Source organism: Ambystoma mexicanum, chromosome 11, assembly GCF_040938575.1.
Source record: "Ambystoma mexicanum isolate Mex_15411 chromosome 11, UKY_AmexF1_1, whole genome shotgun sequence".
NCBI lineage: Eukaryota > Metazoa > Chordata > Amphibia > Caudata > Ambystomatidae > Ambystoma > Ambystoma mexicanum.
The window spans coordinates 426612709-426639977 of NC_090934.1; the positions used below are offsets into that span (position 1 = coordinate 426612709).

The 27269-nt window shown below is 47.3% G+C and overlaps 1 protein-coding gene across 3 annotated transcripts in view; it reads right to left on the reverse strand.

Moving 5' to 3' along the window:
- Positions 1 to 13862: 13862 nt before the first annotated feature.
- The window catches only part of LARGE2 (LARGE xylosyl- and glucuronyltransferase 2), a 417721-nt gene continuing 404314 nt past the window's right edge, over positions 13863 to 27269 (reverse strand). For all 3 annotated transcript variants that reach the window (XM_069623248.1, XM_069623250.1, XM_069623249.1), the window contains one exon: positions 13863 to 16534. In XM_069623248.1, coding sequence (XP_069479349.1) covers positions 16337 to 16534 — 198 coding nt within the window. In that variant the 3' untranslated portion in view covers positions 13863 to 16336. The remainder of the gene's footprint in view (positions 16535 to 27269) is intronic.

A 27269-nucleotide genomic window follows, 5' to 3' on the forward strand; every position in this document is an offset into this window, starting at 1 on the left:
AAGCGTTATACTCGCAGACCTCACCCGCCCCATAAGTATATTTGACACCGGTTTTTCGTACAGGAGTGGGACTAGTTTTAAGAATTGATTCCCCAGCCCCATTCTCCCAAAGACTGTAAAAAGGTAGGGCCATTCAACAGAGTAGAATGCCTTTTCGGCATCGAGAAGAACCGCTACTGCCTGAACGGACGAGTCAGTAGCTTCAGTAGCACCAAACAGGCGTCTTATGCCAAAGGCCGTGTTGTGCCCTGGAATGAAACCCGCCTGATTGGCTATCACCAGTGCAGGCATTAGAGCGAGTAGCCTTGCGGGGAGAATTTTTGCCAGGATTTTATTGTCTAAATTGATTAAGGAGATCGGCCTGTATGATCCGCATTCTTCGGGAGGCTTACCATTCTTATGTAGAAGGATTATGTTCGCCTCCCGAAGCATTGAGGGGAGGCAGCCCCTTTCAATCGCCTCCTGGAAGACTTGCAGCAGGAGAGGTGCCACGATCGGGGCAAACAATTTGTAGAACTCTCCAGTCAGGACGTCTGGCCCGGGTGCTTTTGAGCTTGGGAGCGTTTTTATGGCCTCTGTGATCTCATCAAGTGAGATGGGGGCATTTAGTGGCTCCCTCAGTGTTTGATTCGTCCAGAAGAGTTCAATCTGATCTAAATACTGGAGGAGGGAATCTGGTCTGTTGTCGCATTTTGAGTTGTATAGGTCTTGATAGAAGGCTCGAAAGGACTCTACTATGCCGTCCTCGGTGAAGACCAGAGTACCGTTGGATGGTGTCCGGTCAAAGGATCGAATGCAAAAGGATCGAATGCAATAGGGTCGAGTCAATAGGACCTAAAACAAAAGGGTCACATTTTTTTTTTCCAATGTATATTTTTTTGGGGGTTTCCGTATAGGAAAAAAAAGTGATTTTTACACCAAAAACGGGGGTTTAGCCTAAATGTTGACCTTTTGCTGATAAGGGTGACTACCCCCCGTGCGTATGACGACTAAGAAGAAAAGTACCTATGAGAGCCCCAGTCGGGTGCCCATCTACTTTAGGATGTTGGGATAAAATGTGTTTCTTGAATCAGTGCAACATCGACATTGTGCCTCCTGAGGTATTGGGACACGCTACAGGCTTTGGTGGGGTTGTTGCCACCCCTAATGTTCCACGTCACTACCTTGAATGGGCCTGTGGTCGGGTGTATTCATGGCGCGTCCAGCCACCCACTCGGGGGGGGCTTCTGGTCAGAGTCGCTGTGTTCGTGATCCCCGTGTGTGATATACCAGGCCGCGTGGGGGTGGGTGGGCCCTTTCACCCGTGGTGCTATTCCCAGATCGTTCCTCTAACAGTAAACAAAACCCCAACATGGTTGTAAGTGCTGCCCCTTTTCCACTACAACTCTTCCAACACCCTCTACCAGGTTTCCCTGAGGAGCCGCATATTACCAGTTGTGTTCGGAAGCCCAAAAACAACTACTTCCGGACGTGGGCCGTAACCGTAACAATAAAAACCCCCCCACCCGCCCGTCAAAAATCCCCCCCCCCCTTTCTACAAACGATTAACATTGAACTTGGAGCTGTGCTTGGGGTGCTAGTGCCCATCCAAGAGCTCTCGCTCCCGTCAGATAAGGATAAAGCGTTTTTGCTTTGTCCTCCTGAGGAGTGGTTCTAACTGCACAGCAAGTGGGTGATACAACTTTCCAGGATCTCAAGGCGGGTTTCTCCTTGCTCGATCATTTCTTGGCGGCCTCGGGTTGTTGTTGCTTGCGGGTCAACAGCCAATACTGTCTAGGAACATGTTAGCTTCTTCGGGTGACGTGAAGAACTTAGTTGTCCCGGCGTGTTGGATTCTCAATTTGGCTGGGAATAGCATTGAGTATTGCATTTTGCTGTCTCGCAGCCGGCGTTTCACTCCGGAAAAGGATCTCCGAGATGCTTGGACTGCTCGAGAGAAGTCTTGGTAGATATGAATACTGTCGCCATCATACTGTAATTCGCCTCTGTCCCTGGCTAACTTCAGGATCAGGTCGCGGTCTTTGAAATTGAGAATCGTGGCGATGATTGGGCGTGGAGCCGTGCCCGGCGCAGGTCGGCTGGACGGTACCATGTGAGCCCTTTCAACGACGAAAAGCTGGGACAGTGTGGCGGATCCGAATAGTTCTTTGCAAAGATTTTGAATGAAGTCTTCCATTTTGCCAGGGATCTGCTTTTCTCCTACCCCTATCAGTCTAATGTTGTTGCACCAGGCTCTGCCCTCTAGATCCTCATTTTTGGCATTCACCACTTTCATTTGACTTTCCAATGCCATTACCCTGGCTTCCAGCGACACACTGCTGTCATCGAGGTCTGAAACTCGCTGCTCCACTGCGTCGAGCCTGTCGTTATATTTATCAAGTCAATGTTGTAAAAGGTCGAATTTAGAAGAGAGGGAGTCCAGTTTGGAGTCGAGGTTGCCAATTCCTGCCTTTAGCTCTAGCAGGATCTCCCGAATATCCAATGCTGGTACCTGGGGTGGGTCTGCTTCCTGCAAAATTGCGGCCACAGGGGATTCCGGCTGTGGATGTTGTTTAGGGGTCCTGACCCTGGCGCCTGGCTCGAATGTCAGCTTCATCTGGGCTTTGTCGGTTTTACCCATTCTCGGCCGCCGGTAGCGTGAGTATTCGCGCTGTGGGGGTGATGGAGTTGAGCAAGAGAGGACGTGCAGGGGCGGTCCGGCCGATTTTGTATTTGAGGTTGTTTTCTGGTGCTGGGTGTGTCAAGTGTCACCAGCTCGTGACTGTGCCCCCCCTATCAAGATCACACTGTCGCTGGGCTTTGAGGCAATCAGATTCACAGAACTCTGGTGTCAGGCCAGGGGCGGTGTCATGGGGGTCGCTGTTACCTTCTGGCCACTGTTCACGCCGTGATCGGCATTCCCGTTTACTGGGCTGCACTACAACGATATTCGGAGAGTTTATGGTGAGCTGACAAGGGCTGCTTCAGGCGTGTAGTGTGCCGAAACGTTGTGGCCACCCTCTTTTGAACATATATATATGCTGGCGTTGCCGGTCCAGGCAAACTCAATTAGGTAAATTGCGCCTGGCTAGCCCCCTCCATTTGGCTGCCTTATCGCTGTTCTTGGCCCTGCTCCCAGGACCAGAACTGGTGGGGATGTGGGGGAGGTATTCGGGGGCTTTGGGCCTCAAACAACCACCAGCCTCTACTACAGGGGGCAAGCACGACTGCTCACCGGGCAGCCTCCCCTCGCGTTGGTTTTCAGTTGATGACCTCCAGATCTCCCCAGCCAGAGTGGGGGGCGCGCTGGTGTCCACACCCAACCCGGAGATGGATATATCAGGGCTTGGTCACCTTGCACTTGTTGGTATAAGCGGCGCCGCTGCCGCCGTGTCTGGGGGCCTTGTGGGCGGGAGAGCACTGACAGGACCCCACTTGAGTTTACATGTAGTTGGGTAGGCAGAGGAGGCCTGCCGGGCAGGACGGTGGTTGGTGGTGACTCCTACCTGCACCGCAGCACCGTCCAGGCCTGTCGCGCTCAGTCCCCCGTGGTCTCCTTGTTCGGGCTGCCGCCGCTACCCGCAGCTCCTCTCCATGGGCCACAGCAGGACCTCCAGCCCGCGGCCAGCGCGCCCCACCGGTCAGCCGCCAACCAGGAGGCCGTGGAACGCCCTACTTCTCTGTGCGAGGGGCAGCCGCCCCAATGGTCGCTCCCACGGCCAGCAGCGGCGGCTCATCCAGTGGTCCCTGCGGCTGGGGGGTAGCCTTGTGGAGCCGGTGTTATGCTCCCTCTCCAATATGCTCTGCCACCGACCCCCGCTCAAGCATCTAGGAAGGTCAGGCCGGGGCAGATCACGGCCACGGACTCAGGCCCCCGCCGCCAGCGATGCGTTATGTCGCCCACTCGGGCCCACGGCAGGCGCGCCAGCAGGGGACCCAGACCGCCAGTTGCCAATGTTTTCCTTGCGTTGTTTGGGGACAGCAGTTTGGTGTTTCCATGCTGTTGGTATCTGTCGGGCGCCCAAGGGTAGCTGCACGGTGCGAGAACGTGAAGGACGATCCGGTCCGGGCACGGCCTCTTTCCCCGCGTGTCGGCTTGCACCGGTTCACCCACTCAGCAGGCTCGGTTTCTCATAATGCACACACCAATGTGATCAGCGGGACACGCTGTAACGCCCTCCGCCGACAGTTGGGTGCTTTCTTCACTCCAATCGGCAATTATTCCAGGATCAATGGGAGCTCGTTGCGGAGCTGAAAGAGGAGCCGCCATCTTGGTGGGCACTCTAGCACCCTCAGCAATTCTAACCTTGTGGGATGCGGAAGTGGCAATTTGCCTTCCAAAAGCATACGTTTTTTGCTTTCCTTTTCAGGGGGGTACTCGCTGGTTGATAAGGCTACCCCACCCCTCTTCCTTGTTGTAGTCACTAGCAATGAGTCTGCCTTCTTCTGGCCCCTTATATATAACGGGTCATAGACTGTGAAAAAGACTTCTTTTCTTTGAGGACATCCTCAATAAAGTCAGTCTCCTCTTGAGGTTCCTCTGTCTGTATATTGAATCTTGTTGCTGTCCTTTTTGAGACCGCTTACAAGATGTGGTCTGCAGTGGGGGAGGGGCAAGTAGATGGCTCTGCTACATCTGGAGATATAAGAGTATAGTCCGCGAAGTCTATTTCTATGTTCTCTTCATCCCAAACAATGTTGTCATCTGAATAGATGTCTTCCTCAACTAGCTCTTCATCCTCATGTGCCTGCTCTAAATGGGCTGGTACTATTTTAGCCTCTCTGGGCTACACTCGGAGGCCATATTGCCATATTCCCCCCTTCTCTTTTTTGGTAATTAATTCCAAAATTCCATGATCGATTCCAATTTTCCCATAAGGAAATTAAACCTTTCTTCTGATCAAGGAGTTCCCTTGGGGTAGACCGGCATGGTTCTTGGAACAAATCCTCTTCCTCTTCTAAATCTGACCCTGATGCAAGGGTACTACCTTTTTTTTCTGCATAGCCAATGAAAGGGTACCTTTACCTTCCATGGATGTTGTTTCCTTTCCTTCTGTATGTGTGGAACCTGTCTTTTGTGTTTTAGATGTCGAAGCGTCTTTTGTCCTGGAAGTCTGTTCGGGTGACTTTTGTTTTGGTGTGACCGTGGAATATTCTGATGTATTTTTGTGTTTCTGTGCCTCCCTTCACCGTGTTTGGCTGCCATCCTAGATTTAGGTGCCGAACCGGAGTGATATTTTGGTGTGGAAGACGGTCAGTCGAATGTTTTACTCAATGTTCTTCTGTTCTACTTTTGGGCTTTGGGTCTTGTGCAGCCTGTGGATGCCAGGGGTAGTTTGAACAGCATGACCGGACGTCGGAGCTACAAAGCTGGCTGCGAGGAAACATTTAGCGTTTCCTTTGTATCTTGCTCTTTGGTGTCGTTTGCGAAACCGATGCCCACTTCCTGTGCCTCGAGATTTTTGCAGTAGCGGCAGATTCACCCAACTTCTTTTCAGCCTGTGTAGAGTAGGTTGCCCAACTTTTTCTTCAACACTCTTAAGGTCTTTGGTTTAAAAAGCTGGCAAGCTTTGCACCAAGTGTCGTTGTGATCCCTTGGAAGACAGCTATAAAACACTCAGTGTGCGCACTGAGGGCAACTTTTAAATTGAGTTTGAAGGCATTCTCTAAAACCATGTGTATTGAAAAATTTAACTTAGCCCTCCCTACTGCATCACCTTTTCAGTGTGAGGTGCCTTTTGGCATACGATTTGGCGTTCGATGTTTAGTAAACACTGCCACTTTGTCATGTTCGATGCCGTTGCTCTGTGAGGTGGACCTCAGTTTTCCATGTGTTACTTTACAGAAACTCTGCGTCCATCCTTAATTGTGGAAAGAAACAATCTGAGGATGTCGATGCTTGAAGGTTGAAGGTTCATGGGTACCCCATAGCTCTCAACTCACACGATTTTGGCGGGTGTCACCCGCCTTGTAAAGAGCTGACTCACCCGCCAAGCCTTCTGCATGCCCATTCATTTCAATGGGCTCTCACCCGCCAAAAACAAAATCGGGTGTTTTGAACCGCCTTTGCGACACAAATGGTTGAGAGGTATGGTACCCTTACACGTAGGATAGGAATAGTGTTACAGGTATGCATGCCCCTGTCGATGGCCACCTTTTCGAATTTGAGAAAACGTGTAATACTTTGCACCAACCGCTAGATGCCGGCAGATACACAAGTTGCAGAAAATATGTTTTTATAAGGATGTTTTTTTAAATATTGTCATGTTGAGTTATTATGTGATGTGTGTACTTTACATGGCAGACCTACAAAACGGTATTATTTTTGTTAGGGAGATTTATCAGTTGTATGCTTAATCCCCTATCCTTGTGAGACTCCAAGAACATGTTGCTGGACTTCTGGACCTTTTTCTTGTTCTCCCGAAGGAGGGGAGTCTTTTTCTCCTCCTTCAGTCTTGTTGCTCTAACCAGGAGAACCCTTGTCACTGTGCTTTTACTTGTACGGAGTCATGCTTTACTCCATACCTTTTAAAGGCATCTGTGTTTCACTGTTGCAGCACATAGCACCCTATGTGCAGTGTTGCTTGGAGCCCTCTGGGCTCTCCTTTTTATATTTTTAGTTTCCTTAGGAACTACTGTTGTGGCATTTATAACGCACCTATACGCAAGTGTTTCAAGGCGCGACGAGGCAAGGGAGGGGAAACAGAGGGAAGACAGAGACAGCGATCCTACTAGGCCAGGTGACATTGAGATTGTGCAAGTGCAGGGGAAGGAGAAAGGGAAAAAGAGCAGGGGGAAAGGGGAGGGGGCAGTGCATTATATAGGAAACAGTAAATTAAATACAATTAATAAAAAGTGCAGCCAGCTGGTGGCAAGTGCAAGGGTAAGTGCAGACCTCAGGTGGCAAGTGCTAATAGAGGCTGTAGGGAAACAGAAATAGTCCCAGAGTGCAAAGGTTGCCAGGGGGGCAGGGCAGGTGTGCAACTGGTGGGGAGGGGACCTGGGCCCGGGTTCAGAGGGTAGCCAGGTAACCAATGCAGTTTCAGATTCAACCAGGAGATCAGCAGGGGAGAGGAGGAGAGAAAGCAGAAGCAAAGAGGAAGGTCTTGAGATGCTTCCGTAACCGGAGATGGTTCGCCTCAAGAGAGGCAGGGAAGCTGTTCCAGAGGGAGGCCCCAGCAGAAGAAAGATCTACCACCAATTTGCTGCTTGGAGAAGTGACCAACTCTGAGGGAGTTGGAGGCGGATGAGCTAAGAGCTCGAGAAGGAAGATATGTAGGAAGAGAGTTGAAGGTATTGAGGCCCCATGCCCCCGAAGACCTTGTGGACAATGCAAAAGGTTTTGAATTTAATCCTCGACACCACTGGGAGCCAGTGCAAACATTTCAGTCCTGGAGAGATACGAGCCACAGGCTTGAGGCCAAGGGCAAGTCTTGCAGTCCTCTTTTGGATGTGTTGCAGAGGGCAGAGAGTAGAGGCAGGCAGATTTAGAAAGAGGCTGTTGCAGTAGCCCAGTCTAGAGAGAACCAGAGCTCTGGAGACAGTGAGCTTCTGGGGGGGATGGAGAGGAAAGGAAGAATACCTCTGAGGAGGTGTAGCCGGTAGTGTGACTTCTTAGAGACGTCAAGAGATGTGAGGAGAGAAGGAAAGTGTGGAGTCAAAGATGACCTGAGGTTTTTAGCCTCACAGGTGGGAGCAGAAAGAGGGCCAAGAGAGGCCGGCCAGAGAGCGACAGGTTGTTCTGAAGTTTAGAATGATACTTTTTATCCTTCTTAGCTTTTCCTTTTGAGAGATCAGCACATACCACCCTATGTGGAGTGCTGAGGGGTTACTGAGTATCCCCTTTCTCTCTGCTCCTGTAACATTTATGTTGCAGTAACAACCCTACAGTTATGGCTGGTGGCAGTGGATCTGTTCTACGACTTTTGTGCTATTTTTGTTTGCAGGCTGTCTTCGTAGTAGCAGCTATGTATAGAAGGGTCACCTTTTTTCCAATATGGTGGCTTCTTTCTTTTTTCACCATTTCTTATGTGGTTGTTCTTTCTTGTCCTTCTACCATCATGGGAGGTCCCGATTTGAGTTTGGTCTTCGGTGGGACACCTCAGTGTGTTCGCGAGGATAGGAAGCATTGGAGGATCCCGAAACTCTGATATTCTTTGTCTTTTGGTGTGCCTGAAAGGAACCAGTTCAGACTGGGGGGTGATGGCTGTGCTAAGTTCTATAAACTGCAGGGGATGAGTGTGAAATCCTGATAAAAGGTGAGGTTCAAAAGGCAGAAGGCAAGTCGACCACTGGAACAGAAGATCTGAAGAAGGTGACCAGAGATGCATGCAGCCCCTTCCAGCAACTGCGAAGACTGCTGTCCTGACCCAGTTTTCAAATCGACAGGAGAGTGCTTAAGAGGACGACTCCTTCCCATCGGCTGTTGGGACCAACTAGACATAAGGCAACCTGAAGAACGAGCCATCCCCTGACATGCTATGACCTTGCTGGGCTGCAAACTGCCAATACAAGGGAACCTCTGACCCAATTGTAGTGCAAAGTCTTCCCACAAACAAATCCTCTCAGAACTTTGGTGAACTTTAGTTGGACCTCCAACAAGATCCCCCTACTCAAAGTCCCCCACCAGAGTGCAGGACCAAAGAATCGAGGTGGACTGACCGGGCGGTAAACGTTTATCTTTGGAGCCTGTGAAAAGGCACAAAAACTGCAGATCGATGTGGGAGTATGAAGAATCCTTTGCGGGGAGTCGTTTCTCTCGACTGCTGCTGCGACATCCCCTCCAGAATCCCTCCTTTCATCACCACGAACAGGAGACCTGATCCACCGCTGTTGTACCGTGAAAGAATCCAGCTGCTGCTTCTTCATCACTCCTCAGGTACTGTGGAACTCTTGGAAGTACTTACCTCAAGCCATGTTGTCGCTTCTGTGTAGCTGGAGTGCTCATTCCAGTGTTGTGTTCACCCATAACCTGCACCCAGGCTTAATGCTTGTGTGCCTGAAAGGAGCCTTTCCCAAGGTCCCTGAAACCTTTCTGACCCTCAAAAGCACCATACGTACTTGTAATTGAAAAAATCCTCATCTGTTTTGCCCTCAATCTGACTTTGAAGAACTCATACATAGATACGGTTGGACTACTGAAGCCTTAAGGTAATTGAAAAGAATTACACGTCTTTGGAAGTACTGAACTGCTTTTGCTGGTGCTAAATAACCTTTTTTGTTCCTACAACAGAACATTTTATGAGTTGCTATAACAAGTGATTTTACTTACAATTGAACTGTGTTCATGATCTGTATATTTCCCTAATAATGGTTTACTCACCTGAAGTACTGCTTATGTTTTCTATTGTGTTGATTAGTTGATATAGTACTTGCGTGCCTGAATATAACTTTTCCATGTGTACAGCAAATGAGGAGGACTATCAGGGGGAAGTGGGAACCGACAGGCACAGTGACCATGGGGGATGTGTGGCAGGATGGGAAGGTGAAAGAGTTTGATGCCTTAGTGGAAGACACATCACATATGCTAGGCTGGTGAAGATGATAAACGACACATGGTCCGATTGCAGTATTAGCTTGACAGCCTGAGGCTGCCATAGAAACATTTTATGACATATCAGATGGGGGCCATGAGGTCTCCCGGATATACAAGCTGTTGATGTCTAAAGTGGGGAAAGAAATAACCCAGACAAGGCTAGACTGGCAGGTGGAGGTGGGGGAACCGCTGGGTGATGGGTTATGGGTCAGGCTGCAGGGGTACCCTAAGAAGGTATCAAGGAACGCGAGGTTGCAGCAGGTGCAGCTATACGTCACCCATAGAGCATACATGACCCCCAAGAAGATAACCAAGTTTAAAAATGCTGTAACACAGACATGTCCAAAATGTGGGGGAGGTAAACGCAGGAATGGCACATATGTTCTGGGCAAGCCCCAAAATAAGGAAATTCTAGGAGGAGGTGGCCCGCCTTATGGCAAGAAAGGAGATACATTTAGATGTGAACTCCCCGTTGGCATGCATGTTGGGAGGGGTTCCCTGGGGCCGAGTAAACTTAAGCATTGGAGCAAACTTAAAGACTTGGCATATATACTGGATAAACGCAGAATAGCAATGAGTTGGAAAACAAGTGGGAGACCGAGAGCAGAGGCTTGGTGGTATGATCTTCAGAAATGGGCGAATGCTGAAACCACGGTGTGGGATGAGGCAGCGAATAGAGGTGGGGAGGAAGAAGCGGACGCGCTGATTGCCTTGAAACAAGTAGTAGCAACACTGTCCGGATCTGACCAAGCAAGCCAGGTGGAAGGGGGCCCTCCGGGAGAAGAAGAAGGAAGAACGGCCGCAGAAATTGAATGAGGAAGGTCGAATGTTTGGTAGGCTCAGGAGTGGGGGGTGGGGTGAATACAACATGGAACTGTACTACGAGAGAATTGACATGCATATTTGTTTTTGTTGCTACACGGTGCACATGTTGGGAAATTGATAAAAACCTTTAAAAAAAATCTTTTACATGTGTATATAAATTAAATATCTAGTTTACTATAACTACAAGCGTGTAAGCGTTTCTTTGTGCCTATGTTATTACTGAGTTCATTGTCCTTACCTACAGCTCACATCCTCCTCCTAGGATAAGCCTGGCTGCTATGCCAATCTACCAAACCTTTGGGTAGTACAGACGTACATTAAGAGTTGGGGCCTGTATGCCAAGGGATAGTTTTGTAGAGTCTCACTTGTTGGTAGACTTTAGGAAAACTCCCCTAACAATTTTCGTACATGAAAATCAGATATTCACAAATAATTGCACCTGGCTGTACGACGACAAATGGGAAACAATGTGGTCAAATGCTAACATTGTAGATTGGGCTCAAATCCCAGCTTCAACATTTAACCAAAGCGTGTATTATATTTAGGGCAACTCATTTAATTTCACAGTTTGGCAATTTATTTAATCTCATAATGCCTAATTGGTTAAAATTGCCAGTCCTTAAATATTTCAAAATATTTAGTAGTATTTAGTTCTTAGGTTACACGCTTAATAAAAATCGTACTCATGGTTTAACTGGCTATAGCAGGGATCTGCAACCTTTGGCTCCCAAGAGGTTTTGGACGAGAACTCTCATCGGCTCCATCAGCATAGGCAGTTGTGAGGGGTCCCAGAAGTTCTAATATAAAATATCTGGAGAGCCCCAGGTTTCAGATCCCTGGGCGGTCATGAAGCTTTATATATAATAAGAGTCCCCATTGATATATTTCACACCACAAAGTCATTTGCTTCTTGGCTCGCTCATGACAACATCACCTGAAAACCACGTCCCTCCACAAATCCTAGTAGTCTATGCTCAGCTTTTTACACCTTCCTTGCTTCCAATCTGTTACCATACTTGTACACTTAAACTTTCTGAGACTGCACATTTGCACTCTCTGTCTCTACTGGGATGCGTGTACCTTTTTAACATGAACATTGTACACGCACCCAAGTAGAGAACGAGAACACAAATGGCAACTGATCTGTGTCCTACATTTATACCACAGCCCATATACCTTCCTTGTCACTGCCATTGTTAAAATACCCTGGTTGTGGAGTGCCAATGTTGCACTTAAGGTGCCACTTGTGACTCAAGGGAGTGTTTATGCTTACTTTGATAGCTTTTGGGGAAGGAAATCAAAGTCACTTAAGATTGTCTCAGGAGGATAACTCAGGAGCAACATGCTCGCCTTAGAAGCAAGACGACACGGAACAGCACAGGTTTGATCCCCGGGTCCGCGCTTAGAAACATCTAGGTATTGAGCACGTTATAAATAACCAATCATATCATATCATGGCCAGGATACACTTGGAAGAAAAATAAGAGCTGGCAAGGATCTCAAGCCCAGAATGGCCGCCCCTTGCCTTGGCCTTAATTACTCCAGCCGACATACCATAGGACAATGGGCTGATGTTCTGACGTCTTGCCCCAGTAGAGGTTTGTTGGAACTTGTCTTCAGAGTACTGTAGGGCAACTACTACACAAAGGACAAGACCAGAATCATGTTGTGTGATCAACTTCTGAGTGACAGAGGAATGACCTTGGGAGCAAGCAGGAAGTGGTATTTGATTACCGATTGAGACTAGGGATGTTAGATTATTCTTCTTCCTAGACCCTGCTTTGTTGCACCCCCTGATCCATTTATGCTTCCACTGCCCCCTGTGCTTTATCCCACTGAGTCCTCTAGGTGTTCATCCATCTCTGTTATAAATGTTGGTTCCCCATGGGCAGAACAGCTTTCAGGATAAAGATGAAGGGTAGAACAATATCCAGGCAGACAAACAATTCCTCCACTGTTTCCTTCATCACAGCAACCAGGCCAACCTGTTGTGTTATTCCCTTCCTTATAGCGATTCATCCAACCTTCCCTAGTGTTAATCAGAATGCATTGATCGAAATTAAGGTTTGATACGCAGGAGACAAAAGCAGGTTCTGGGTATCCAGCATTATCCAGTGACCAGGAGCTACCACTGGGGAACCAGGAGCTAGTACATAGTGTTCTGCAAGTCTAACTTCCACATAAGGTATACACCCATCACAGTGTCCATTATTTATGACCTGTTATGCTTTAAATGTTGTATAGATGTGTCTAAATGTGTATTTATGGACTGTTCCAAATTCAGATTTAAATTCACATAGGCATGTTTGTTCTGCATCAGTTGGCATGGGGAGGCAAAAGTATCTCCTGGTACCTGTTGGTGGCAAGCTAACCAGGATCTTCAAGGCTACAAGCAGGAGGAGCTAAACAGCTAACCCTCAATTTCGAACCCTGCAATGATAAAAGATGTTGGATTGAAAATTTCTATCGCGTGTATGTTGTGCATCCCAGTCTTCATGGCAGGGACTTAAAACGGAATTCTTGAACTTCTGCAGCGACGTCTGTGGCGGTCATCATCCCAAAAACTCCATTCCAGAACCTATACCACACTACATTTTAGACCTATATCCTGTGTCATGATTTCCTAATTGTGTGTAATTACATGCTGCATTGTACCTTTTTGCCACTCCTCCCATCTGCAGAGTATATAGCCTTGACTGCTCTGCAAAAAGTACCCCCGGGTTGTATTAGAGAAGCCCTGCAACCTAGGTGCAGATTGATCTCTCTACACCCTCAACACGGGGTTGAGGAAAATCATACCATCATGTTAACTGAACAACCATCTCAGTTTTTATTAGTCTCTGTAACATTCTTTTTTTACCCAATAAGCCTGGTCTTCTCATTCAACCGTTCATCAGTGCCTTGGTGTCCTTATGGGCGATTAGTTTGTGCTTTACAAATCCACTGCGGTAGGTCTTCCCCCTTTAAGATCCTCATCCATAAAAACATATTTAATGGGGATTAGAAATGTCTCCTCCCGCCTTAGCCCCTTTCCAACCAAGCTCCCCTCATGCATTATAAACCTCTTCCTTTATTGCAGATCATTCAGGATTCTAAATCCCCCTCCTTGAGGGTCAACTGTTTACAGCCTATATTTGGGGTGCACGCCTGGACACCCATTTTGAGAAGGTCAATGTTGTATTGTGTGGCACTACTTGTGGATTTCCACACTGAAATATAAATGCTTAAATATTAGTATGTGTCTAATGCTTGGTGTAATGTGCTTGCCGTTTCAAGGTGCTTCAGATAACAGCGCTGTTACTATCCCTCGGAAGGTTGTAAGATTGACTCGCTCTGCCAGGATCTGAATGTATAACTTAACACTTTGACACACAGGGGGGGTCTCAGTAGTGGGCACTCATTCAGCTGCAACATATTTCACTGGAAATTCTCAGAGCTCACAAATGTACACACCCACTTTTAACTCTTTCCCATGTCGAAATACATGAACATACATGCTGCACTTGATGAAGACACCAAAGACTTGTCATAAAATACTTTATAAAATCAATAAAAACTAACATTCAACCACATCTGTCGATGCCGATACAATTACAACCAGTTACTGATCGGTGGCTTAAATAATTTAAATATTCATGGGGAGCAGAGGTAGAGGGATAAGGCCACAGTCTATAGATGTTGGCATCCAGTGTATAATTATCACCTGTAGTGTCAGTATAAAATGTCCATCTCCCATTGGGTGCATTTGTGCCAGGGAACATGCCAGCAGGGTTGCTGCTCCATTGATTGTCAGCCGCTCTTAATCCTGTAGCTAGGTTCATCTAGCTTCTATGGACGGAACGTTGTCAAATAGTCCTCAAAATGGCAGTCTTCAGGGTTGGATGAGGGGATGGGTATTTTCTCCCCTGTAGCCGAAGTAGCCATCCTTTGAGATTCCAGATCATGCTACAAGGGCACCAGAAGTTGGCATTGATCTCTCCATGTGCCACATACCAAGGAATCCAATCAAGTACAACATTCGGAATCTTCACTGAAGAAAATGGATCAATTCCAAACCCAATAACTTGGGTAGAGACAAAGTCCAAAAGACATTGTTCAAAGACTGGATAGGTCTCCCAGTTATCCCACAGTAGGCCACCGGTGTTGTAATCCCCTTCCAAGTGCATCATGGGATGAATACCAAACGTACTAAGCACCTTAATGTTTTAGAAGCGTGGCCCATTAATGACAAGGTGACGATCAGATTTGTGTTGCCATAGAGGCCAGACCATCCTCTTTGCCATAGTGTACACCACAACGGCTCTGTGTGGTCAACCTAACCGATAGGAAGGCCTAGTGTATTTTTGCTAGGATTTTTGGGATTAAGTAGTTGTTTACATTTTATGTTTTTAATTTGGTTGGAGATTTTGAAAGTTACCTGGGGAGATATGGATACAGTACAATGCAACATAAAAAAAGGTAAAGTTAAAATAAACCTCACAAGCGAGGGGTTAGATATTTACAGTTATGGTTAAAACGGGTTGTTTTCACCTATAATACATTGTTTTATCTCCACAACGAGTACATTGGGTGTTTAATTTTAATCACTGCTACCATGTAAGTGGGAGCTGCTTCAGAGACCCTTAAAGAGTCGTATTGAGTACTTAGAAGAATATGGCTATTTAAGAATTACCACTTGCTCACAATGTGCAGTCTACACAGAATCACCTTAGGCTACTTTATGGACTTTATGTAGTGTTTAATGATGGTATTCAACCTATCTCTAGGGCCCCCAATGTTCACAGATAAAGCAAAAAGGAAGCATAGGGAGAGAGAGTGATTTGCCCTGGAAGAAACAGAATGCTCAAGTGGTAAAGCTCAGATTATAACCCAGGATAATTAACTTCAAAGTTGCTAATTTAGCCAATAAAATACTTGTGTTCCCTCACATGGTCGGAATAGGAGGAACTGTTAGCAATATATTTTGTGTTTTATCTTTTTGCCCTCTGATCAAGAGTTCAAAGGTAGGGGCTTGTACTACAGAAAGCCATAAAAGTGATAGGGGGGTACAGAGAACCCATACCCTGCCCCAATGAAAGAAATTGGGGAGGCAAAAAACCTTCACCCTATGCCAATGAAAGATGGATCACCTTTACCATATTTGATTTGATCTACACAGACTAATGGGGAAGTGAGGGACCCTGTCCCAGAACACACTGAAAATGTGCAGACATGCACATACACGCTATATTGTATCTCAATGAGATTGGAACGTACAATAGGATAACAGTATTGAAAAAGCCCAGGTACAACTCGTGACCTCATGGATTGTGTTTTCATATTTAGAAGACCAGATGGGCCTAACAACCTATATTGGTCTTCTCTTGTTGGTCCCACCACCCCCTCAAAGAGAGTATTGCCCCCCATGGTCTTTGCTTAGCAATATTTTCACTGCACCCATTGAACGTATGAAAGGAACCTGTGAGGCATGAGTGTAAAATGAAATGTACTGGACAACATGTGGAAAAGCAATGTGGGTCAGTGATGGGCTGAGACAGCTCTCCCCCTCCCCTCCTTAAATAAGCAACCTGCAAGGGCTTTCTTTTCCTGTTTTGAAAAGCAACCTACAGAAAATGTGTGGATCACCCTAGGTGTCTCTGTGGGAAGGCAGTGTGTCACCCTCTTACAGATAGGTGGCTGCAAGGTGGCATCCCTGCCAGGAAGAGTGCCAGTGAAGAAAGGAGACCATATAGACTGCCAGGAAGGATGTTCTTCCCCTCTATTCTGCCTGGGGCAGGCCTCTTTGGGTGAGACATGTCAATCTCGAAGACCTCAGAACCAAGTAAAGAGGTCAGGTTCAGGAGCAGGCATAGGCCTATGCTGGACCCTTGCGCTCAGGTCAGATGGGGCAAGGATGTCACTGCATCAGGGCCCCCATGAGCTGGCAGCAGGGATTTGCTGTGGCCAGTCCCCCCCAAACGGAGTTCCGATAGAGGCTGGGAACCGCTAAGACAAGCCTCACAGGTTCCTCTCTGCAGTGAGGTACTTCAAGGCGGCCGAGCCATAGCGGCGAGACATATCCTGGTGAAATTCCTCCTTCAGTGTCTTCAGGCAGTGCCGGTATGTGGGGCTTGAGCGGAACTTGGAGATGTCAAAGCTCGGGGCGTGGGGCATGTGGATCATGAAGGCATCAAACAGGACCACCAGCTCATACTCCTGGGGGTGGGGCAAGAAAGAAAGAACATTTTGAAAAATGTGTGATACGGTCATGTGGAAGGAAAACAAAAAAGAAATAGTACACCATATTAGCACAGTACACAGTCCTAATACGTTCTGAACTAGAGCAGTGGGGCCAGATTAGAAGGCCACATCTGGAGTAGAATTTCCAGTTTTGGAGCCTAAATATGAAGCAACAGGACTAACATTTTGGCTTTTTTACAGGTAAATAATTTTCACATCCTACAAGCTTTAGAACCTTTTACAAACCACAATGATTACTAACAGTTAAAATAATACGTTTGGACAAATTGAACATTGTAAGAGAAAGTTGCCAAAAAAGCTGTTCTATGTTTATGCTGTTGTAAATAATAACCTGGATATGTTTCAACAAACCTTAAAATGGAAAGGCTGGCTTTGATAAAAAAAAAAATCCTAGAGTTGCTCAAAAAAGTACCTATATGTGATGGCATCTACCAAAGGCCCTGAGCGATATTGCAATGAATATGAGATCCAGTGTGGAGAAGTGGCACTTCGAAAGGGTTATGTGTTAGGGAGATTTTTCTATTTGCAAATCTCCCCTTCCTTCCTAGGAAGCCCCCAAGCACTACTGGAGGTCCTTCTTGTATTTTTTCTTTAGTGATCTTACTACATTTCTTTTGTTCTTAGGCATTGGGTAAACATGTTTTTGTGTTAACAGTTCTGGGAGACCTCTCATAGTACACTGGCTAAGTGAAGTACTGCTAGGGCCCTTTTCCCATGTCCGTTTTGGTGCACTGTGTGGCAGAGGTTCCTACTTGCAAAGGAGAGGCCGCCCCTTATGTTGTGGCATGTATTTTTTTTGGTGTACTGCACAAGCTGACATCGAGTGCTCTTGGTATTTATCATCTTTTCTTGAAGTACAATTTTTGTGACTTCTCCAGGCATCCTCTGAGCACATTTTTACCTTTTCTTGGATGTACCATTGTGTGCTGCATTTTAGCACTATTGGACAGCTACCTTAAAATTGGACCGTTGCAAGCTTCCTTATTGGAGGGCTGCGGTGACCCCATAACCCAAATTCTGTACAAATGGAGGGGAGCAAGACCCAGAAGTTAAGTTGACCACTGGAGCTGAAGAGGAAACTTAGAAGTGAGCGAACGAGGGACACAGGAGGTCTGCTTTCCTACATTGGCTAAGCCAACTCTCCAGGATTATGAACCTCGATCTTCAGTTCATAAGGGATCACCTCTGTGGGGTGCCTTCCACTCTTTGACTGGTGGGATCAACCAGTCAGACGTCCTGCCCAAGGTACATTGGCTGTTTTGGGTCATTGGAAGGTAAATTGGCTGTTTTGGGTCATTTGAGTGTGCACCTTTGCAATCTCTCAGGACTCCCTAGATGATCCAGCGTTGCTCCACTGTCCACTGCCATGGTTTCTACCTGGCCTAATGGCTGGAACTCCTGTGGGCATCTTCGGGGCTCTACTGTGACACTGGAAACCTGAAGTGCTAAGCTTCACCAGAAGAGGAGCCCGTCAAGTGCTCAACGTCAAGTTGCGGAGTGCCTCCTGACCCTGCCCGGGGAGAATGCAAGATGCACATTGGTCAAGTTGTCCATGAGAGTCTCTGCTTCACTGTGCAACTAGTCCACTGTGACTCTCCCCAGCCCCCATCTGTCTGAGGTCAGCATGGGAACCTACAGGAAACTAGTAGTGACCATCCTTGAACCCGTAGTGTTGCACTATGACGTTCAGGAACATCTTCCCCGGTGATTTTTATGTTGCCTAGAACTGGGTTCACATTTCTGTGAGTTCAGGGGCTCGAGATCCCTTATTTCTCTTGAACTGCACCACCCTCGACCCCCCATTGGGTTTGCATTGGGCGCAAATTAATGTTTACCTTAGCACTATCCAAGGCTGGTCCTGATTGGTGATATCTGGATCATCATCCTCTTGGACCCCAGGGGTGGTAGCTGCTTCCCAGAATCCTACAACCCTATCTGATTGGCCTTTGTTAGTGCTTCTCACTTGTGACTGCATCCGAACTTAGTGGGACTTATATAGACTCCAACACTCTGACTAGATAGGAATTGGACTTCTGAAGACTTGCCTATTGGTGTCCTAAAATGCCTCACAAGTATAATGCCTATGTGATTTTAATACGATGACCTTTGTAGAGGAATCGGTGGATGCTTCTCCTCTTGTCCCCGACCCCTTACCGCCACCCTATTGGAGTAGCAGACGAAGAGCTACAATTGGGAAACCATGCAAGAATACATGCAACCTTCCTATACCGGGCCGAGTGTATGAAAGACGTAATGCACTCACGCAGCCATTCAGAATATACCCTCGCGTAGAGGCAGAAGAAGGATGCTACCAGGAAGGATGTCCACTGCCAAGAGACCAGAATGCAGTTATGAGTAATATGGATGAGCTCCAAGTAAAGTCTGATGACGACAGAATGATGTCATGAAGATGATGTATGGAACTATGCCGAAACCATATGAAAATACTTAAAACTCACAATGTAACTGAAGCACTATGAGAAACATGTACCTAAAGACGAAGTAATCGTGAATATAAGACAATGAAATAACGTGCTGACCAATAACTCTAAATACGCTGTATGTAAGATAGAAAAGGTACATAAGCTTGCTATAAAGAGGCATCTATATGTTTAGGACGGCCAATGGAAGAAAATGGATGACGGCTGTTAGGGAGAATTCTCATTTCTGTGCTAATTCCCTTCAACCTTAGTGACCCCCAGCTATTTTGCTGGACTTTAGGACTTTTACATTTTTATCCTGGAGTTAGTGAGACCTTTTTCTCACTCTCTCATGTACTTTTATCTGATTTGGACTCTGCGTTAGTGGTTTGTTTGTTTTTGGAGTCCGACAAACTCCACAGGCATCTGCTTTGTGTATTGTGACTCACAGCACCGTCAGTGCAGCGTCAAAGAGAAGTCCTTTGGATTTCTCATAAGGTTTAAATACCTTCTCTTGGGTGAACTACTGTAAGAGTAGTAAAGTGAAATTGTATTACTTACCTGTTTATCCAAAGTATGTCCAGTACCCCCCATCGTATGTGGAAGTACTGGGGGGTTACTTAGTAGCCCCTTTTCCTACATACTCATGTAACATTTTTTATGTCACCCTCACTACTTTTAATGGCTGGTGGCAGTGGTTCAATTTTTCTACCGCAGGGTGAATCCTCAGCTGCAGTAGTGCACCCCATGGGTGCCCATTTTGTCAAAATGGCCCCAGTCTTCTTTTTTCGCCATTTCTTGTTAGTGAGGTCTTTCTCTGCGTTCCAAACCAGGTTTAACCCTTTTGTTCGTTTTGCCTTTGGCGGGCTTCTGTACTGAAACCTGCCTCTGGCTTTAGATTGTCTGGCAGGGCAGGAAGCGAGGGAGGTGCCGCCTGAAACTCCCAGTCCTTAGTCTTCTTGGTTACCTGAATGCACCCAGTGCTGACTGGCTGGCAAGGCTGTCCTACAGGACAACCACCATGCTGTGTGAGGGACATCTAGGCTGTGCATGAATGGGAGAAACCTGCATAAAAGGCAAGGCTTCTTGAACTGAAGGCAGAGTCGACCACTGGACGAAACATCCGACGAAGGAATTTTGAAGAGAAGCTTGCGGCACCCTCCTGGACCATTGAACTGCCCGGTGAAGCCCTGCTGCAGTGCTGAAGCTCCAATCCCGAATCGACTAGAGAAGCACCGGAATGGATGACTTCTTCCCTTGGGTTGGTGGGACCAACTAACCCCAAGACGAACTTTGGTGGAGGACCTTCCCCAACTGGCTGTACTTCTTTGCTGCTGGTGAAACCGAGTGCCAGGGGTCGAGAAATCCGTGCAAAGTCTTAAAGCCAGACCAGAGCGCCAGGACGATCTCGAGGACCATCCCGAAGCAGGACGACCCAAGCCTGAGTCACCTCACCAGAGTGCTGGACTCCAGAAGCAAGGGAAGCCCATCAAGTGTCCAAGATCCGCGGTGGTGCTATTTGCCAGTATCTGAAACCACGAAGTGCAGTTGAACTGAAAAGTGCCTGTTGCCGCCACCGACCTTCAAAATGCAGTGTAGGAGTCCTCGAGATGTCCTCCCTCTTGTCCCCACGACTGAGGCCCAGGAACCCAGGATCTGCAAGACTGCAACCAGAACAGAAGCCAGCTGGATCCTCTTCTTCAAACCTAAGGTAGTGTGCTGACTAAGGGGTACTTACCTCTTGTCTGTACCTTGCATTATCTCACTTGAGACTTGCAGTAGCTGCTTTTTGCAGAGTTGATCTAAGCTCTGTCTTTCACAAGCCTAACAGCTTGTGGCCCTACAGTGATTCATTTTCTACAAACTCTCTAAAACATTGTGCAAGTATTTTGTGCTATCTAAAGAAGTGCCTCAGCTCCATAGATGTTGTTCAGATTGACTTTGGCTTCCTGGCCCCCTGCAGACTCTGACACATTGACTTTGATTCTAAATGTCCCCCATGGGTGATGCATAAGTGTACCTTGTATTGCTGGGAAAGATCTAATCTAGACTTCATTGGGAGATTGAAAAGTATTCACATGCTCTGAGAACCAGTTAACCTTTTTCCTTCCCTAACCACTTCCTTTTCCACAACCTCAGAATTCTACTAAGTACAAAAACTGATATATAAATGCCAATACTGTCCTAGTAATTGAAGTCACCTCAGGGTGTAGAAGTTAGTATGAAGCATCTCTAACGAATATCTACTTGCTTACCTTGATTCTGAGAACGTGTTATGAAGTGTATTTTTATTGTTGCATATTGCCCTTTTTAAAGAAGGCTTATTTAAAACTGACTGTTAAATAATTATTTTACTAGAAACCCTTGAGAGTAAGTGTTATTTGTATACTTGTATTTGTGGATTCCAATGCTACAGCTCTACAGCTCACATGTACCCGTCATGATTCCTGCTCCTCATGTCCCCAGCCCTCCAAGATGTCAGGCTGGAGCCAGGCCACAATCACTTACATGGCCCTCAAGGGTCTCTCCATCCCTCCAAAGACCCACTTGGAGTCAGACTTGGCGCTTGTGGCACCAGACTCACTCACTCCCATAGGATAACATTGGGGATTGGACTTTTAGTGCATTGATGGGGACAAGATGGATGCCCCCACTTATTTCGATTCCCAGAACTACATGTGCAGTCTAGTCTTTTGGGTGTGGTTCAGCCCAGAGACACCTGGGATACCCAGAGACTATTTAAGCAACGCCCAGGCTGAGAAACATACTTTGTGTTTTCTGCACCTGCAGCGTGACACTCACCGTGTTCAGATCGGTCTCCAGTAAGCATGCATCTTTCTTCTGCGCTCAGCTCCTGCAAGAACAAGAACACCGTTGGGAACAGCCTTACCTTGCGGCGCCTCTCCTCATCATTCATCGCTCCTTCTGTTCTGCGGGCATCTTCGGCGGTGTCATTCCCATCCCGGCACGCTGCTTCCTAGGGAAAAGGGAAAAGAACAGAAAAAAGGCATTAGTAAGCATTCAGCAAATCTTCGCTTATTTTTAAAGACTGTACGAGCTTCTAACGCTTACCTGAATCCCAGCCGCTCTGGGGGAGCTCTGTCTCTGGAACTTCTCATCCATCTGCAAGAGGGAAAAGACACTCCAGGTTAGCGTGGAAACATCTAGAGGCGCTGCATACCGCGCTTACTCACCACATTTCTTCTTCATAACCGGCATCCACGCTGAAAACGTCGCGCCACCTAAAAGCCACAGAAAAAGAACTCAGTTCAATACAAATACGAAAGGGTTGCATCGCGCTCTCACTGTTACACCTTACCAGCAATGGTCATGGTGGCAAAACCGGAGCTTAGGGAGAACGGTACAGAATATCGTACTGCAGGCCCCCATCGCGATGGAACGTTGTAAGGATGACCGCGGTCTAGTTGATTCACTCACTTCTGACATTTCTGCGTCTATTCACGTGACTCCTGATAAGGAAGGAAGTCCAACCAGTGTTCGCGTCGCTACTGTTTTTACCGACGCTCCGTAAATTCGCCTCTAGGAATCTCCTACTGATATTCTAAAACTTGCATCCTCCTTTGAATTCTAACCCTCATCTTTCCTTCTGCTTCTCAAACCCACAGGCTCACTCTTAGACCGTCTCCCATCTCTTCCGTCACTTTCGAGACAGAAGTTCCACCTTTGTTAGTAAGTCCATTTCAATCTCAGCCTCCCCGGCTTTATCCTATTTCCTGCTATATCTCAAACATTCATCCCTTTGTCGTTTCATTCCACTCAGTTCCACAGATCTAGGTCAGGTACCCTCCTCAGTCTTCCGGATGTACCCGTGAACCTCTTCACCCCGTAGTGAATCAGATTCTGATAAACACGTACGTGTCTCCTCTTATCCGTGCCTTCCTTTTTTCTCTACCCTTCTTACCTGACACTTACCTGTTTATTCTTGTGTTCCCGGAAAGGAATCCAATCCTCGTCCTACTACAGCTCGACTAGAGGGGACCGCCCAGGCTGCTGCCTTCCGATCAGAAGAACTACAGCGACTCAGGGTTTTATTCCCCGGAAGGGTTTCCCTGGGGGTCCTGCCTCCGTCCTCACTGTTTTCCTATTCAGGGAGAGAGGGAGAGCAGGACGCCCACGGGGGATTTCTCAATCTCTGCCAAGTTGCCACCGTTTCGGACCGCGGTCTGCCCAGGTTAGTGATATTAAACTTTAAAACAGCTGACGGATAACACTCACTCACCTTCAGCGCTACTCATCGCAGCAGCACGTCGCCATCATCTAAGGAAGGAAAGGAACAAAGTTAGAGAACTGTTCAAAAGACTCATTATACTTACCTGTCGGACTCTTGCCAGTGAAGTAACTAGGCAGCAACGAGCATGCATCAATCAAAGCGCCCCTGCGCTGAAAGCAGGACGTAGAGCACACTTTCCAAGAAAACAAGGTGAGCTGTGGATCAAAGGGAAGGGTTGGACCCCGGGGAAGAAGGGGTTCAAGCACAGGGAGACAATAGGGAGTTAAACTCTACCAATCCTGTGTTTCAGGCCCAGTCTCCAGTCAAGTAGACTCGAGGGAAGGGTTCGAGGTCGTAAGAGGTCAGAACAGGCTGAGTGACGTCCCCGTGGAAACCAGGTGAGCGTTACAGTATCCCCCTTAATGATACGATATATGATATTTTATTTATTTTATTGCGCTCGTACACAAGTGTTTCAGAGCGCGAGAATGATAAGTCTGGCTGCTCAGTCACTCTACCAACATGTACAGACCTGTACCAAAAGGTGGGTTACCTAATACTAAGAGGACAAGACTGGTGTAGTCTCCCACAGGGTTACTGCATACAATATTGCCTAACAACGGCCGTTGTTAAAAATCAACCCTGTTACCTCAAAAGACGAGTCTAGGATTGCAAATTGAAGAAGTGATGAAGTAATGAAGAAGGTGTTTTTGTGTGCAAAATAAGGGAGTACCTTGGCTTGGGATCAAGGAGGCTATTTCGAGAGATGGGTGCAAGGCAATGTTAAGGAAAGATTTTCATATCAATGGTACATTTTCCTGACCTGCGTCAACCCCAGAATTCTTTGCTTTGACTAGGTAACTATTTTACCTTGTGCCTAGGTGAAGGGGAATCTTTTTCCCCTCTCACCTAGTCTTTTACTCTTTTTATGGGTGACCTTTTTATGTCTCTCCATAGAGTATGGTTGAGTTTATGGCTTCCTACAGCTTTTGGGCTTAGGCTGGGTTGCCCTTATGGGCTCTCTTGTTAATTTTTCTTTCATGTACTTGGGTGAACTACAGTTCCCAAGTAGTAAAGAAGGAGTTTCATCCCCCTTTATATTTTATATAGTGAGCCAGCACACCCTACCTTATGTGGGGTGCTGGGGGGATACAATGCATCCCCTTTCTTACCTGGTAAGATTTTGTTACAATTGTTTCCTTGAATTGCTGGCAGCAGTGTAACTACTTTTATGACTTTTTAGTCTTCATTACTCTTCAGCCTCGGTAATGCACAAAAGGGCCACCATTTTGCTAAAACGATGGGTGTTAGGCAAGATTGTATGCAATAACCCTGTGGGAGACTGCACCAGCCTTGTCCTCTTGGCAATAGGTAACACAACCTTTGGTATAGGTCTGTGCTACACAAGTTGGTAGAGTGACTGAGCAGCCAGGCTTATCTCAAGGAGGGGTCAATGTGAGCTGTAGAGTTGCAACATAGAGTTTCACAATGACAAGTATCCAAATAACACTTATACTCAAGGTTTCTTGATTAAATAATTATGTATTAATTTAACAGACAGTTTTAAAATAAGCCTTCTTTACAAGGGAGCAATTGGCAACAATAGAAATACACTTCCAAATACACTGATTCAGTTTAGTAAAGTAAGTAGGTACCCTTTGGGATGGCACACAGAATGTCCTACACCCTCAGGTGACTTCAATAGCTAGGACACTGTGGACATTAACATATCACTTATTACCCTTTAACTGTAATACTGAAGTTGTGGCAAAAGGGAAAAGGTTAGGCAAGGTTAACACGTTTCTCAAACAGATAAGCACTTTTGAACCCCCCAATGCAATGTAGATTAACCCTTTCCCAGCTATACAAGTAAGGTATGTATGACTTTTTGGGGGGATAGTTAAAACACAAAGTCAGAGGTTAGAAGAGTCTTCAGGGAGCCAGGACAGCCAATGTCACTTGAGCAAAGTCTAGGGGAGCTGAGTTGTTGGCGGGGGAGGTGTCTTCGCTAGGGTTCTCCTTGAAGAAATTAGTGATTGTGGTTGCAATTGTATCTCTGAGTGACATTACATTAAGAATCGGGTCATATAACGTCCATCTGCGCTGTTGGGGATTAGGTGGTTCCTGCACTCGGATCTCCAGGGCCACCGGGGTGTGATCAGACAGAATTCTAGAGCCAATTGTCACATTGTCGATGAATGTAAAGATTTGTGGAGATACTAAGAGAAGGTCTATCCTGGAGAACGTTCTATGAACGTACGAGTAGAAAGAAAAGTCTGTTTCAGACGGATGAGAACCCTCCATGAGTCCACCACCCCCAAAGTTCTGAATAATTGCAGGAGAGCCAAGGCTGTGGCGAATCCCCGGAAGAGGGCGGGTGCGACTTATCTTTGACGGGGTCTGGGACACCATTGAAATCACCACCAATCACTATCTGGCCCTCCAGGAAGGGAGAGAGAGCTGTGCTTAGCGACTCATAGAAAAGCACCTGGCCTGAGTTGGGCGCATACACTGAAACTATGGAGTACAATTGTCCCAGCATCAGGCATGTATCGCCCCTCCCGGCAGCTCATGGAATCCATAATCTGAGGGTTCAGCCCCCTCCCAAACAGGATTGCCGTGCCGCCTCTCTTGGAATTCCCAGATGCAAAGAGTTGCTTTGGGAAGTTCCGGGAACGTAAGCGGCCGTGGTCCGCCGGCAGTAGGTGAGTCTCCTGAAGCATAGCCACGGCCGCGTTGTCATTCTGGAGTTTCTGTAGGATGGACTTGCGTTTAGGAGGTGAGTTCAGTCCCCCAACGTTCAGTGAGACAAATCGCAGAGTCTGCTGTCCCGGGACCAGCTCCGGGGACTCCGACAAGTTCTGAAGGGGGGGGGGAAGATATAGAGGAATTAGCCTTCATGTCGCAGAGTGTGCAGCCATAGATTTCCCTGCCTTTGGGGTTTTTGCTCGGACCGACAACAGGAGGACCGAGATTTAACTGGGGGAGGCAGACCATTTGTGGGTCAAAAGCCCCCCTGGCCAACAGGGCCATCGAATAGTGAAAGGCCAACATGGCCAAAATTATCAATATTCTTGGTGGATCGTTCCAAGGACTCATTGGTGGAAAGTACCTTGGAGCTGGGCATGAGCCGTGGAATGGTGCCCGCTGCGTTAGGGATGGCGCTTATCTGTGTTCCTGTGGGTGCTGCTCGGCTCCAGAGTGCAGGGCTGGTGAGCCGGGAGTGTAAGAGCCAGCGACCACATCACGGGACCCCGCAAGGCTATTTCCTCTTCCGGAATCTCAGAACCTTCAACCAGGAATTGTGTGTGGGATTAGGAGCAGCCACAGGGTTCAAGCCGGCCGTCGCCCCTGTGGGCGGTGAGGGTGAAGGGCTGGAAGCGTCCGGGTTCAAGATTTTTTCAGCATCTTCCAAGTGGCCAATTCTCCTTAAAGAGCCTTTGTAGGAGAATTGCAAGGCTGTGGGATGAAGCCATCTTTAGCAGACTTTTTGGGCTTGAAGAAAGGTAGTTAACGGGCAGAGGGCTCGCTTCCTCTGGAGCGTAAGAGGAGATAGATCTTGAAAAATCTGGAGGGAGGCCCCCTGGAATGTGATGTCATCCTTGGAGCGGCTGATCGCCGAGATGGCTTCTTTCGTGGTGAAAAAGTGCACCCTGGTGATAACGTCAGGTGGGCCATCTGATTGCACTCCGCGACGAGGATTTAGCCTGTGGGTCCGGTCTAGGAGCAGCTGCGAGTCATCAAGGTCAGGGAGGAGGGTTTGAAAAAAGAGGCCCACCTATTACGCTAACCCCTCGTCAGGGATCGAGGTAGGAACCCCTCGGATTCAGAGGTTGTTGCGCCGGGCCCCATTTTCCAGGTCCTCCTGTTTGTATTCCAGAATGTCGCATTTGTCCTGCAGGAGTTTAATTGAATGCTGGACCTCGGCTAAGGCGGAGGTATGATCCTGGGAGCAATCCTCAACCTCCCCCAATCTCTGTTCCACCTCCGAGACCCTTTTATCCGTATTCTCCAGCTTGGTAGAGAGTTCTGTCATACA